General features: G+C 32.3%; 1 protein-coding gene across 2 annotated transcripts in view; it reads left to right on the top strand.

Annotated features, from left to right (window-relative positions):
* Nucleotides 1-15,325, top strand: part of LOC118180484 (germ cell nuclear acidic protein-like) — a 108,050-nt gene that overhangs the window by 17,667 nt on the left and 75,058 nt on the right. For both annotated transcript variants that reach the window (XM_085815722.1, XM_085815723.1), the window contains exon 4: nucleotides 9,138-9,184. In XM_085815722.1, the coding sequence (XP_085671848.1) occupies nucleotides 9,138-9,184 (47 nt within the window). The remainder of the gene's footprint in view (nucleotides 1-9,137; nucleotides 9,185-15,325) is intronic.

A 15,325-nucleotide genomic window follows, 5' to 3' on the forward strand; every position in this document is an offset into this window, starting at 1 on the left:
TCAAAGTGGTTTTCGAAAGGGGAGGACTACTGTAGATAATATGCTCCTCTTAGAGACATCCATTCGAAAAGCTTTTGTAAGAAGAAGTCACCTTGTCTCGGTATTCTTTGATATTGAGAAAGTTTATGATAAGGCATGGAGATACGGTATACTTCGGAATCTTCACGAGAGTGGCTTGCGCTGCAACCTGCCAATTTTCATTCAGAATTTCTTGAATACTAGGACTTTTCAAGTAAGGATTGGCTTTGTTATGTCAGATGTTTTTGAACAGGAAGAGGGTGTGCCTCAAGGCTGTGTGCTAAGTGTAACCCTGTTCATTTAAAAAATAAACTCTGTACTAAAAGAACTTCCTCCCACCATCTTGGGATCTCTATATGTTGATGATCTGCAGATTAACTGTCGAGGGGCAGACATGAGATACGTAGAGAGGCAAATGCAGATGCCTCTGAATAAAATTCAAGAATGGTCAGACAAACAGGGATTTACTTTTTCCAAGCAAAAAACTTTGTGCGTGCACTTTTGTAGAAAGCAAGGTCTCCATCCTGAGCCTGAATTATACCTCAATGGGTCTGTGATTCCAGTTGCACCTGAAGTAAAATTTTTAGGGGTGATGTTCGACCGAAAATTGACTTTCCCCTCTCATGTTTTAAACCTGAGAAAGAAGTGTTTAAGAACACTAAATATTTTAAAAGTGTTGGCGAACGCCTCCTGGGGTGCAGAGCGTTGCTCTATGCTTCACATTTACAGAGCGCTTGTTCGCTATGGCTCAGTTGTTTACGGATTCGCCCGGTCATCAGTATTGTTGAAACTGGATCCTGTTCACCACCAAGCTCTGTGGATTTTTTCAGGACTTCTCCTGTCCAGAGCCTATATGTTGACTCTAATGAACCATCACTTTATCTGAGGTATGAACAATTGTCCCTTTTGCAATATTTTAATATTCTATCCCAACCTGAACATCCCAATAAGCTGTGCTTACTTGATGATGTGTGTAACACCTTATTTGAAACACGTCCATCCTGTGTTCCTACATTTCTTTTAAGAGTTCGCCCTGTCATTGAGGAACTTTCCCTCTCTGATATGCACCCCCAAGCAGTACAGAATTGTGAAATCCCACCTTGGAAAAATGCACGGATTCAGCTTCTTGATGTTTTCAAGCATCACGTGAAAGCAAACACTAATGAGATCATTTACAGACAACTCTTCGCTGAGCACAGGCACAAATATAGCAGTTACCGTCCAGTATACACAAATGGATCTAAGTCAAATGATCATGTCGGGATGGCATTTGTAATCAGAGATCACATGGAGGGTAGACGCTTGCACCATGCCTTCTCTGTCTTAACATCTGAACTAACTGCAATATATTGTCTTTTGTACATCTCAAGGCTCTGCCACAAAAAGTTTATAGTTTATACAGACTCCTATAGTGCACTTAAATCATTAGAAGCTTTTTCTAACACTCAAAACCCAGTCATAGTGGATGTTCTTAAGATACATATAAATTTAACGAGTCGTGGATATGAAATCCTGTACTGCTGGGTTCCCGGTCATGTGGAAATTAAAGGGAAGGAGCTGGCAGATATCACAGCGAAATGTACTGTTGAACTGTCCAGTCGCCTCATCCCTTTTGGAGATATCTGTTGTGTTGTGAAAGAGAAGATCCGAAAAAAATGGCAGCAATTTTGGGATGTTCAGCTTCAAAACAAGTTAAGACATGTAAAGGCTAGAATTGAGCATTGGGAATCAACCAAAAATCATAAGGAGGAAGTTCTTTTGACTCGCCTCAGAATTGGTCACTCTAGAGTGACACATAACTATCTTTTAAAAGCTGAGAGTGAGCCTGTTTGTTCAAATTGTAATGTTTGTCTATCTGTTCGTCATATTTTAATTGAGTGTCCCTGTTTTAACAATCTTCATCAGAAATATTTTAATAGCTGTGACTTACCTCTCGACCGTTTAATTGGAAGAGAGACCAATTGTAATTTATTTTATTATTTAAAAGAGACTGGCTTTTATTACTTGATGTAATCTGTTCAGCAGATTTTGTATTATATTTTAATGTGTGCTTTTATCAGGTTTTTTATATGACTTCATCCTCTGGATTTGGTACATGTAGCTTTTTAAAATTTTTTATTAATAAGTATTTCATTTCATTAAATTAGGTCATCCCACCATTTGTTTGGCGCATGATAATCATCATTGGTTTTTGTGCCAAAAAACTCACTCACTCACTCACTCGCTCGCTTCTATATGAAAACTGTTTCCCTGCAGGGGAGTTAATGTGAAATGGAATAATCTGTTCCAAAATTACCAGGAATTGCTTATTTTAACTTTTATAGTATTTTGTGCACAATTTCAGATCATAAAATCAACTGATATCATTAAACTTAAGAACACTCCCTCCTGAAAATGATAATGACAACATTAAATTTAAAAAAATAGAAATGCTGAGTATTGAAAATTTGGTCTGATGTTAGAATCCCACTAATGAGCTGGCTGTTTGGGCATTTTTTAAATTTTTTCCTTGCGTAACATATAGGAGCCAGTTTTGCTTAAAAATTCCTCTATGGTGGCATGCTTCCCCTTAGACAGATAACCCTTGAGTGCCGTGCCATAATCAAATAACTATTAAAAAAAGATAAATTCTTTGAATTTTATGGTAACTTATGAAGATGAATTGACAGAATAAGTAAAAAATGGGAAGAAAAGAAAAGATAAGAGATCCTATTGTTTGGAGGGGAATTGTCCTTCTGAAAACACAGGTGTCTTTGTTAAACTTCTTTTCTACTTTTTAGTTTTGTTTCTTAGTACCATCAATTCTGCATAAGACTCATTCTGATCTGTGTCTAAAAATTTATCCAATGTGATTTATTTTTGTCTCTATTTTAAAAAATTACTAAAGCAAGGTAGCCCATTATCTCTAAAAATACATATACCAGAGGGGGCCTAGTTTGACATCAATAGGAATAATTTTTTATAGTTCAGGAAAAGTGAAGAGATTTTCCGAGAGCTGCAACTACATTTTTTGTAATTTCGAAAGCAATAAAAAGTTTTTTGACCAGAAAAAAAAATGTTTCAAATAACTTGATAATTAATGATATGCCATTTTATAATTAATGTGATGATTTAGCATAAGTTTAATTCTATTGTTTGTACTGTGTGTTTGGAAAAGTATGTTTTAACAACATACAAATTAAAAATTTTTGTGTGATGAAACTTTTTTTTAGACAGAAAAACTTTCCTTTTTTTCTTGTTTCTAATTTTTTTATTTTAATTCTAATCACATTCGTTAACTGATTTTAACATAAGTAAAAATACAGCAGTTCTTTATTACATTTTGGTAAATAATGAAGTGATTTGGGGAGGATGGGGGGGAAAGGATAAGGATTTTGATTTACTCTTAATTCTAAAATATGTCAAAGATGAGAACAAACATAATGAGATAAAAATAAAATTAGCCATTTCTTTCATTCATAAAAGGTAAGGTAGCCATTAAAAACACTGTCTTTCTTCCATTGCAAATTAGAGTTAAACATATTTGTAACTCCTCTCTTAAAGATTTAAGGAAGATTACATCATCAATATTATGTACTGCAAATGTAACTTTTTCTCTGTCTCTTTTTCATATTCTGAACGTAGTAATAAAATTGCAGAAAAGTGCACAGTTTGAAGTTTTTTTTAATTTAATGTAAATGTACTTTAAAAAGGAAATTAAAGATTATAAAAAAGTGTGTCGCAGCATGATTTTTTTTTTTTTTTCACATGTTGATATGGTATTTTTTAAATGAAATTATTATGCCTTATGATGTGAACCACATTTAAAGGGATCAGAAAGGTGCAGTTTGGCCTTGCCCAGTATTCATTTAATGGTAGATTAAATCTTTAAATTATTGTTTTATGTCAGAATCAGTTGTCAAATCAATCAGCTGCACGCTGTCGGCTTAATTGTCATCGTGAAAGAATTTCGAACCTAAGAATGCTCTTCCTGCCATCATGACAATTATTGACCAAGTTTTTAACTGCAAGTCATGCAAATGCTGTATTATTTCAATACAAATTTTAATATCTATTTTTAAACTTTCTTCATTTTTAAAGTCATGTAAGGCAGGAAAACAATCAAACATATTCTCTTCTAGCAAAGGACTTCAGAATATCAAGCTTTGTTTGAATTCTGAAAGACACAATTTTATCCATTAGATTGAAAATGGAAATGTTTCTTTTTTGTAATAAAAAATTATCTTGCTATACCTAGTAAATATAACTCTCATTCTAATTTATAAAATTAATTTTACTGTAGTTTTTTTTTTTTTTTTTTTTTTTTTTTTTTTTTTTTTTTTTTTAAATACTGCTTATTTCTTACCTTGTGTTTGTGAGGCAAATTAATATCGTAATCGAAATTAAGAAGAATTCGCATTAAAAGGAGAATGGTTAACATGTAGAAGCGGATTGCATTTGTCAAATAACTGAAGTGACCCAAGATGGGAATTTGAAATGAATATGGACTAATTTATTACTTATAATTATTTCCAATTTTTTAAAAGAATGAAACCTAATTTTTTGTTGTTAGAAACTACTTATTTGTTTAAATTTTACACATACGTAGTTATGTGAATACATACGTTCCTTTTCTATTATTTTTATCTAGTCATCTTGAATTAGGCGTATATAGTACTCGCATTTGTTTTTGGACACTTGTGTTTTCAGTTTTATTTGCAAATCTCAGTTACTAAATATTAGTGAAATGACTTTGTTTTTTCTTTCATCTATACCAGGGGTGGCCAAGCTCCTTGGTAGTCTGAGCAATTTTTCAAAATTTGAAATTTTTCGCAAGCCGCAGTTAAATGCATATTTAAAAAGTAGGCAAAAAAGGTATTAGAAAAATTTTTTTACAGAAATTATATTTATTGAAAACATATAAATAAAAGTACAATATGTGTGTATTGAATTTAAATATTAAAAATTAAACATATTTATTTTACTTCTCTTGATAATTCTTTAAAATTTGGTGAATAATTGATGACAGCACTTCTCAGTAATTCTTTGAGATGCTGGTTAGTTAATACTGATCGGTGTTTGGATTTCACGAATTTTAAAGTGGAATAAAAGGATTAACATAAGTACGTTGTTCCAAATATTGAAATAATTCGACAAGTAGCCTTTTTTTAATTCAGGATACTTTGATTCTGGTACAAATTTCCAAAATTCAGAAATCGGCATCAACTTATATTTTAATTGTAGAGCTTGATCTTCTTGCATCTCTATTAATTCTAATTCTCCAGATGCTTTTTGGGTCATAATTACATTGAAAATGGAAAACTCACGTTGAATTATGTTAATTTCAAATTCAGAAAAAAATCAAGAGACGATTTAAAACATTTCAAGCCTTGAAATCTATTTTAGAATTTCATCTATATTCCTTCCAGCTTTTTTATATACTCGTTGAGTTTTTCTTGTTTAATACTGGAACAAATTTTTGTAATTCGAGGAAAATGACAAAATGTTTTATTTTTAATGTCCCTTTGAAAAAGTTGTAATTTGGTTTGAAAACCAAATATACATTGTGAAAGGTCAGATATTATTTTATCTTTCCCTTGCAATTGTAAATTCAGTGTTTGCAAATGTTCCATGACATCAGTCAAAAACATTAAGTCTTGTAACCACTTGTCATCATCTAATTCTGAATAGGTTATTTCCTTTTCTTTTAGAAATGCAGTTACTGGATCAAACAAATCTAAAAATCGATTTGATACATTGTAGCTAGATAACCATCTAACAACGGAAAAGAAATTATTGTCATTTGGAAGTTCTTCGTCCTTTAATTCTTCAAAGAAATTTTTTAATTGTCGATTTTTTTTTTTTTTTTTTTTTTTTTTCATTGGTGCGAATGTAATTTACAATGTGTAACACTGTTTTCATAACATCAGGTTATTTTAAATATTTTGAATGAAATGTTCTCGGTGAATTATGCAGTGAATCAGTATGAATTGTGGAATTTGAGAATCATCTCTTAAAAGTCCAATAAGATCGATTTTTTGTTACCCAGCATTGCCGCAGCTCCATCAGTTGCAATGCTTACAAGTCTATTAAGAGGCACATCAAAAGTTTTCATTATGGAAACTAATGCATTTTTAATATCGACACCACAGGTTGACTCTTGAAGTGCTACTAAATCGAATAATTCTTCTTTAACAACGAAGTCAGGTGAAACAAATTGTATGAAAACTGCCAATTGTGAAAGGTCTCTGATATCTGTCGATTTGTCAAGGGCTAAGCTGAATGCAATGCAGTTTTTCAAATCGTTTTAAAATTATATTCAAAAGATGTATTAATTGCAGTTATGCGTCTTTTTTTTTCTGTATCTCAAGATGGGAATTTGTGAAAGAACTTTGTGCAATACTGCATTATTTGGATCTAAAACTTTAAGTACATCTTCCAAGTTTTTTTTAATAAACTCTCCTTCTCCATACAGGCATTTTGCACGAGCAATATACCAGGCAATAACAAAACTGGCTTCAGCCACATTATTAGCTTGATTGCTAAAGGTCATCAAAATTGACACAGTGACACAACAGTCAATTTTGATAAATTTGATTTTAAAGAAGCAAGTTTATCTGATCTTAATTTGGAATTTGGTGCATTCTGATTAAAAAACTGAGAATGATTGGTTTCATAATGTTGACTTAAATTGCTAGCTTTATAATTTTTGATTGTTGAATGACAAATAGCACATGATGCTTTTCCATTATTGTCAATAGAAAAGAAATTTTCCTCCGACTCATTATTAAAACTTCTATTTTCTTGCTCGTATTTTCTTTTTTTATTTTCGTTCTCTGTCGTCATTATTTTTAAAAGAACTGGAAATAGATAAAGAAATTTAGAAAATAGTTTAATTTTGTGTTATTAAAACAATAACATTATGTGTTACATACTAAGAAACAAATTATAGTTAACTTACCAAAAAATCCAGATTACAAATTATATCCGTAGCAAGGGTGATACAAATTGTTTCCTCCTGAGCTCAATGTCAACTGTCTGTTGTAATGAATGTTTACAAATTCAAAATCGATCTGGAGTCAGTCGATTACGCAGATCGTTATTCGTCGAGAAGCAATTGGCCGGATAAGGTCTTGACTCCCATATGTTTCTCATAATTTACGAGGCAGTCGAAGAAGAAGAAAATCCGACGAACAGAACTGTTATGCCACTGTTTATGTTCGTTCGCTCAGTTTTTGACGAGTCATACCATTCTTAACTTGGAAATGAAATTTGTTACAACGTCGCACTTTCATATTTATTGTCAGTTATTTAAAAGACATTTGAAACACATATGGAATGATAATTTTTTTAAATATAATAACACAAAAATGAAAAGGGAACTCGAGTACATTTATCTAGAACCACAACTAATCCTTCAAAGAGCTGCATGTGGCTCGTGAGCCACAGTTTGGCCACCCATGATCTATACTGTCAATCATCTTGTTTTGAAAAAAGTATTCAGACACTTTGAACAAGAACAAGCAGTTCATATTTGTTAAAAACAAAAAAAATAACAGGGCATCCAGCACTTTGTCAGATATTCTCAGCGAAAATGGCACTTTTTATGTGGTTTTGGCATGGATTTAACTAATTGAATTAAGAATGCTCTATTTTGTTTCATTTTTCCGTAAGAATTGCTTTTTATAGAAATCTCATAGACATATCATGTTTACTTATCCTTTTCTCCAGCTCGCTGAATACGTGTTAGATAAATTGGAAATCTAAAGAATATGGAAGAGTTTTGATAACTTCAAAAAAACCACAATTGAATATTTAATTATTACTCCGTACATGTTCGATAGGATTTAAGTCCGCAGAATATGGATGAGTTTGATAAATTCAGGACAGTTGTATAATAAGGTACAAATGAACATTCAGAGTTGTATCTTTAGTATTGTTATCGTGATAGAACTTGAATGTATCTTGCATTCGAAGTTTTGTTGCAGATGCTTTCAGATTTTCCTTAACAATATTTTCCATATTATTTTCTGTAAAAAGCAAGTTTGCCATCCCATAGGCAGCAGAACATCCTCAAACCATTATGCTTTCACCTTCATGATTAACAATAGGTTTCAAATTCAGTTCTTGGTTTAACATTCGCTTCAATAAAATTTGTTCAGTGAATCCAAATTTAATAAAATTTGACTCGTGCTAATATAACGTTATTACAATATGATAAATGTTAGTTTACTATGGATTTTGCTAATACCAGATGTATTTTCATTGTTTTCTTGTTGATGAATTTCCTTCATGATTGCCTGTTGTATCCATGTACCCTAGCAACTCTTCTGATAGGTGCAGGGTTAACTTTTATTGTACACCATTCATCTAAATGTGCTACAAGATTCGCAGAGTAGATTTTTGGGGTTTGATAAATGTCCATTCTTACATGTTAACTTAAGTCCATAATTCAGTACATTTTAACTAGCTCTTGAACAGATTCCATCATTTTAATGCATCTAAGATAATTGAAGGCTTTGCATCAAGGATATTTTTGAATATTTTGAATGCTTTTATCATCCTTAGAATCATGAATAATTAAGTTTTAAGGAGAATTTTTTGTTAATTTGTAGCTTATGGCCATGTTCACTTAGCTGTTAATATGTTTTACTGAATAGTAATAATTTCCAAATGCCTTTAAATAAAATAAATATGAAAATAATTTCTAAATGGATAACTCTTGTTAAGTATTTTTATTTAAAATACACACACACACACACACACACACACACACAACAAAAAAAAAAAAAAAAAAAAAAAAGTTTGACAAGAAATATAGTCTTCCAAAACACCCCAACAAAAAATTTTCGAGTGTTCAGTTACGCGAGTTACTGATTAACACATTTGGAATAAGTTATTTTATTGCAGAGAATATTTTGTAACAAGCAAGTCTGGAAATAGAGAAAAAATAATATATTAAGAAAAAAAATTGTGGAGTTTATGTTTCAGTATTTAGCACAAGATTTATGCAAATAAATTAAAATGATACAAGTGTCTGTTGACAAATGTGAGTCACTGTATATTGGATTATTAAATAAATAAAGAAAATAACAATTTGTTTTACTTTGAAACCTCTATGTTTTTTCTTGTTTCATCAGCTCTGTTTTTGAAGATGAGGACAATTCTGATGAAGAATTCAGTAAATGTGAGTAATTTTATGTAATCATATATTTATTTCTACTATAGCAGTATTATTGTAATTACAATACTGCATTACTAATTATAACATTAGATAACTACGTAATTATTAGATAACACTAAGAAAAGTTATTATTTATGAGTATAGCAAAACAGTGTAAAAACTGCATTAAAATTTGTATTTGCATTGTTTGTATAGTGTGAGCTGTTCAAAATACAAAGCATAAATTAGGTTACTTATTAATATCATCATTCCAGAAAGTGCCAAAATGTCTTTCCTAAAGTGACTAGGCATACTAATTTACTTAGCATGCATAATATTGGTTTTAAAGATTTAAATCTGGTTTGAAATATGTTCTGAATTTTAAAATTGCATTGAAAACAAATTGCTCTCTTTGTAAATAATGTTCATAATTCCAAAATCTATCGTCTTTAATTCCTGTAATCCTTCCAGCATTATGGTTGGGTCAAAGTCAACTTTAAATATGTTTTTAGAAATGTTGGCTATGTTAGCTCAACACTCATGAAATGATATTGATCAGCTAGGATTCATTTGATTTGTAATAATATTTATGTATTGAAAATAGAATATAAATAATCCATCTGTTATTTATTTTTAGTTGGTAAAAATTAGTTAAAAATTCTAGGGGTCCCCTTCCTTTCTTTCTTTTCCTTTTTTTTTTTTTTTTTAGTGCCAGTGCAGCAGACCAAACAGAGATGAGGAAAATCTTGTCTGCAGTCCCTCACAAGTCGCTGTTGTCAAGCTGTTACGATGTGTGAGACGACATGGTCTGACATCACAGATGCAATAATTTGTTCCTATTGATAGTGTCAAGAGATTTTAGCATTTTGCACTGTGTCATCAAAGCCTCTTGATTTCAGGAAGGCTGTTGAACCAAAGATCTTGTTTTTCCTCTGATATCGTTCCAGATAAAACGAATTGGAATATGTAATATACAATTGAAAAAATAAGGAACTATGACTAATTCAGTCTGCAGATTGTTTCCTACAGGAGGGAAGGCGATAAGCCTTTTATTTGGCTCTTGTTTCCTACAGGAGGAAAGGCGATAAGCCTTATATTTGGCTCAGCTGATGCTCCATTTTAGTTATGGTATATTAGTATTTACCTAGGTACCAATGAAGAAAAAAATGGTTTCATATTTACCAAATAAGGATTGATCCATTTCAGTTTCAACAATAATTTCTTTTTAAGAAATATTTTTAAAAAATAAAATAACTTTTTTTAAATGACCATGCAAATCTGTAAAATATGTGTAACTATTAAAAGTGTAAAATACAAATACTTGAAAAAAAGTTTAGTGCTATTTGATTATCTGCAACACAATTGAAAAGTCACAAATTTATTTCCGAATTTAGAGAGCATTTATGAACTCATTCGCTACTACTTTTTCATTTAAGCTATTGCACGAAAGGCAACAGTCATTTGCAAAATAGCAGTGCATTAAGAATCCCATACAAGAGCAGTTAGTCAATAAAATAAAAATAACAAGTTGCATGTAATAAAACACTTTCTTTTTCAAGAAATGCTTCTTCCCCCCCCCTTTTTTCGCTGTTCTTCCTATATACACAGTGGTCTGTTTTCTTTTAAAAAATGTCAGAGAATTGTGTAAACTCAATATCATATACCTGTCCTGTTGTGCATCGGCCAAAATAGACATGCTACATGCATACGTTGGTTACTTCTCTGTGCTGGTGCTTTTTGCTTAAAAGAATCTCAGAGAATTAATTGCACAAACTCAGCATCTGTACCAATTTGGTATTTTGCACTGCCCAAAGCCGATGTTTGCTACCTGTACATCTGGGTTGCCGCATAAATGCATTTTGACAACATACTGCTTTACTTTATAAATACTTTTTGAAACTTTTTGGTGAGGTTATATCAAGAGAAATAATAAGAAATTATATCAGAAAGTATCAAATTTTTTATTTACTTTTTGTCTAGTTTAATTAAATGTGTTAATTATTTGATAACTTTTAGGAAGTTAGTTTAATTTTCAAATTAATTTAATAATAAAAAAAGCATCCTTCCTTATTGATGCAAGCGTAGCAAGTGGTGGTGTTTTGATCATAATCTGCCATGTGTTTTGCATGCATGTTTTTGTCATCTATAAATTACACTGGTGTGCAAAAATTAAGGACGAGACGGTTTGTTCAGTATAACTTTGTACAAAAGCTTTCTGAATCAACACTTTTAATACCGTAAGATCCCCAATACGTAAGGACATGAGTAATGTAAGCAACACTTACTAAAAGAGAAATCAGAGGGATAAAAAGCTTTATTGAAAAAGTAGCATGGAGCGCAATGCGACTGAAGGCCGAAACATCCTTGTGATGGGTGTCCAGCAAGAAACATCCGGTCTTTAATAGGGGATATGATCTCCCCTGACTGCTAGGCAGGTTTCACAGCGTCTGCCCATGCTGAGAATGAGGGTGTCAATGAGTTGTTGAGGCATTGCTGCCCATTCGTCTTGCAGCGCCAATCGAAGCTCCGGAATCGTTACTAGTGGTAAGGTACGAGCTGCCAAATGTCTGCCTAGAAAATCCCATACATGCTCGATGGGATTGAGATCCGGAGATCATGCCGGCCAATCCATACGTTCAATATCCTCACTCTTTAAGAGCTGTTCGGCAGCTACTGTGCGATGATATGGTGCATTGTCGTCCATGAAAAGGAACTGTGGACCCATAGCGCCTCTAAAAAGACGCACATATGGAAGAGGAACCTCATTACAATAACGGGTCCCGTTGACTGAACTTGCGTCGAAGATGTGAAGGTCTGTACGACTATCAAGCATGATGCCTCCCCAAACAAGAACACCACCACCTCCATACCTGTCCCTTTCAGTGATGTTCAAGGGATGATTGCGGCTTCTCCGCTCTCTCCAGATGAGTATGCGATGAGAATCACTACTCAGACTGAATCTGCTCTCATCTGTAAAGAGTACTCATCCCCATTCATTGTCTCTCCAATTCCGGTGTTCCCGGTACCACAGAGAACACCTTCTCCAATGGGCAGGCGTTAGAGGTACACACCGTACAGGGTGTCGTGCAAACAGACCACCACCGTGCAGTCTTCTGGCCACGGTAAAACGCGATATCGGTCGTCCAGTCGCCTGTGTCGTGTGTCTAGCGATTTCCCCGCTGTCTGCCGCCTGTTTCTTCTGACCTGTAAGGCAGTATACCGGTCATCTGCGGGTGTGGTTCCTCGGGGACGACCACTACTAAACCCCTGGATAGCTGTTCCTGTAGTTTGAAATTGTCTCCAAAGTCGTGAAACGATGCTGTGAGCAATTCCGAACTCTGCAGCCACACTTGTCACACTGCGGCCTTCCTCCAACTTCCCAATGATTCGACCCCGGGTAAAAGCATCCAGATGTTGTCTAACAGATTGATTATTCACCATTTCTCGCTGAGGCAGCAACTCGGTGTGATTTTAACTGTTATACGGCGTGCAATCTCTTTGCCAGAAATACTGATCTTACACCGACAACATGCTTTATACTACTCAGACACTCCCCCATTACGTCTACCTGCATATCTGCACATGTGCTACCATGCATCACCTTACTTAATCTCCTGATTGGTCTTTCTGTCCGCTCTGCCTCTTCGTTCAGCTGATATGCTAATTTTTCGACTTCGTCCTTAATTTTTGCACACCAGTGTATAACTAGATATTGTTTGCAGTTAAATAAACTCTCAAAAATGCCTGCCGAGGTGCATAACAGAAAAGTACTTGCATTCTATGTCCACTTCTGTTTTACAGAGCTCGTATAATCCTAAAAGTACTTAAATCTTCTAAGATGTTTTGGAAACGATTTTTAGTCCTTAAAAGTCTTTAATTTCGACGAAGGGTTCTTAATTTTACTCATTTGACATTTCCCTGTGTTTTTTATGACAACTATTTTGAGTTTGAATTAACATTTTGGTGGAATATATTATGGCTATGCATTGACAAATTTAGTGGATTAATATTTGAATTATTTCCTACTTCTTAATATACTCATGGATACTTAAGTTTTTCGCTCAAGTCCCCGACTCGAAATGTAAACATTTCGAAATAATTTCTTTTGGGAGAATGAAGAGTTCATAAGAATAAAAAACAACCTTTTCCTTTTTGGGATACGAGTTCTTTCATATACAAAAAATGCTGAATTTGTCAACTTTTCAACATTTTAGCGATTTTGAGATTAATTTGGATGCAAAATAATTTATTTGAACATTTGCCACTTTTTGACGATTTTTTACAAACATATGATATCAATGATAAATATCGTAAAATAATGCTTATGTATTAAAATTATATTAATTTTTTTTTTTTTTTTTTTTTTTGTCTTCTGCTGTATTTTAAAATGACATTACTTTTGATTTGGTTGACTTCAGAATATTTTGATTCTGAAAAATAAGTGAGATGCTATAAAGCACAGTGTCTTTCTAAAACACATCCTTAAAAAAAAAAAAAAAAAAAAAAAAAAAAAAAAAAAACTTTTATTATTTAAAAATTAATTTCAAATGTCCTGTTTTATATTTTTTCATGATAACAGTTTTTTTTTTTTTTTCATGTAATTGTTTAAATGTATATCAGGTTTTTCTTGAAAATTCATTTTACACTTTTCTAATTTTTTTTCTTTTTCAAAAGTTTTCTGGCTTTTTGCTTTTACAGTTTGGTAAGCATAATTTTTCTTTCCAATTTTAGACCTTGCACCTTAAAGATAAGAATGCAAGATTTATAGACCTACAATTTTCTGAAAAATATGACAAGATGAAAAGTGTCTTCATGGTATTAACATGTAATGGATGTACTTTATAGGGAATTTGTGTTGAATATCTTATCTTATGGAGAAGTTTCAGAACAAAACATCTGAAGAAAATATTTTTTGAATTTTCTCATTTTGATCCCAGATAGCTTTCTCTTAATATGTTTATCTTCCCTTTATTTTCTGATCTTTCGACTGGATACAAGCATTGAAGCAATCAAAGAAAGCAAAGGAACTGAAAACTGACATCTTATTGAAAGATTCATCATACATGTCTCGGAGCACCACACATACCTCAGTCCTGCCCTAAAAATTTTGCCTTCACTAAATTCTAAAAATTCTGCCACATTGGCTTTGGTGCCAGCCCTGACTTTATAGTATTTCATATTTATTCTAAATACTCATACTATTAAAGAAATAAAATTGGCAGCTTCTATGCATACCAGGTACAAGCAGTTCCTTAGAATAACAGAATATTTTTAATTAGATCTGAAAATTCTAAAAGTGAAGAGGAACTCATTGAAGAAAAAATGAATTTTATAAAGAGAGAGAAAATGATTCTTCAAAGGTGCATTGTTGAAACATTGCCAAATTAGGAAAAACAGAGACTAGGGGGAACATTGATTTTTTTATCGAAATAAATGAACTTAGAAAAAATGTTAAGTAGAAGAAAATGATGTAAATTAGCTAAAATATCTAGAAAACTTTCACATTTTGTTGTTTGATGTTGCTACAAAATCTGTTTCAAAGCTTTTAATGTATAATTATACTAATATCATATTAGAATGAATATCATAAATTATAACTGCTGTAAAATGTTCTTTGTGCCTTTATTAATAGATACATTTTAGCTATAAAATTATAATTTTAACCATATAAATCTAAAACAATGAGAGTATCTAACTTTGTTATTTAATTATTTGTAACTGCCTATTCAAAGTTCTCTCTACATATTAAGCTGAGTTATCACATTTCCTTAATCCTTATTGTTAATGAAAAATACAACACAAAAATGTTAAAATTAACATAAAACTTTATTCTTTACAGCTAATAAGACTTAAAGTAATGCAAAATAATCTATCATCTGGTGCTTCAGCTTTATTGGAACTGTATATTAAATAATGCATATTAACTGGATTAGATAAAGTGCAGCTAACTTTCAACACTTAACAACCGTACTAACTTCAAGCATTCACATCTATTCTGATGAGTCCCTATCTGCCTCTAAGCGAGCAGCCATGGTGGCAACAGCCAAGTTTCTGTTATGTATCATCCTAATTATTATTTTACTTACATAATTTGACTTATGCCACTTGACAAAATTTATATAACTCTGTAGAATGAGTATGTGACAAACTGAGGCATAAAATAAA

The sequence above is a fragment of the Stegodyphus dumicola genome, chromosome 4 (assembly GCF_044657685.1).
Source record: "Stegodyphus dumicola isolate Sdum_Otavi_A_Nest chromosome 4, ASM4465768v1".
Taxonomy (NCBI): Eukaryota; Metazoa; Arthropoda; class Arachnida; order Araneae; family Eresidae; genus Stegodyphus; species Stegodyphus dumicola.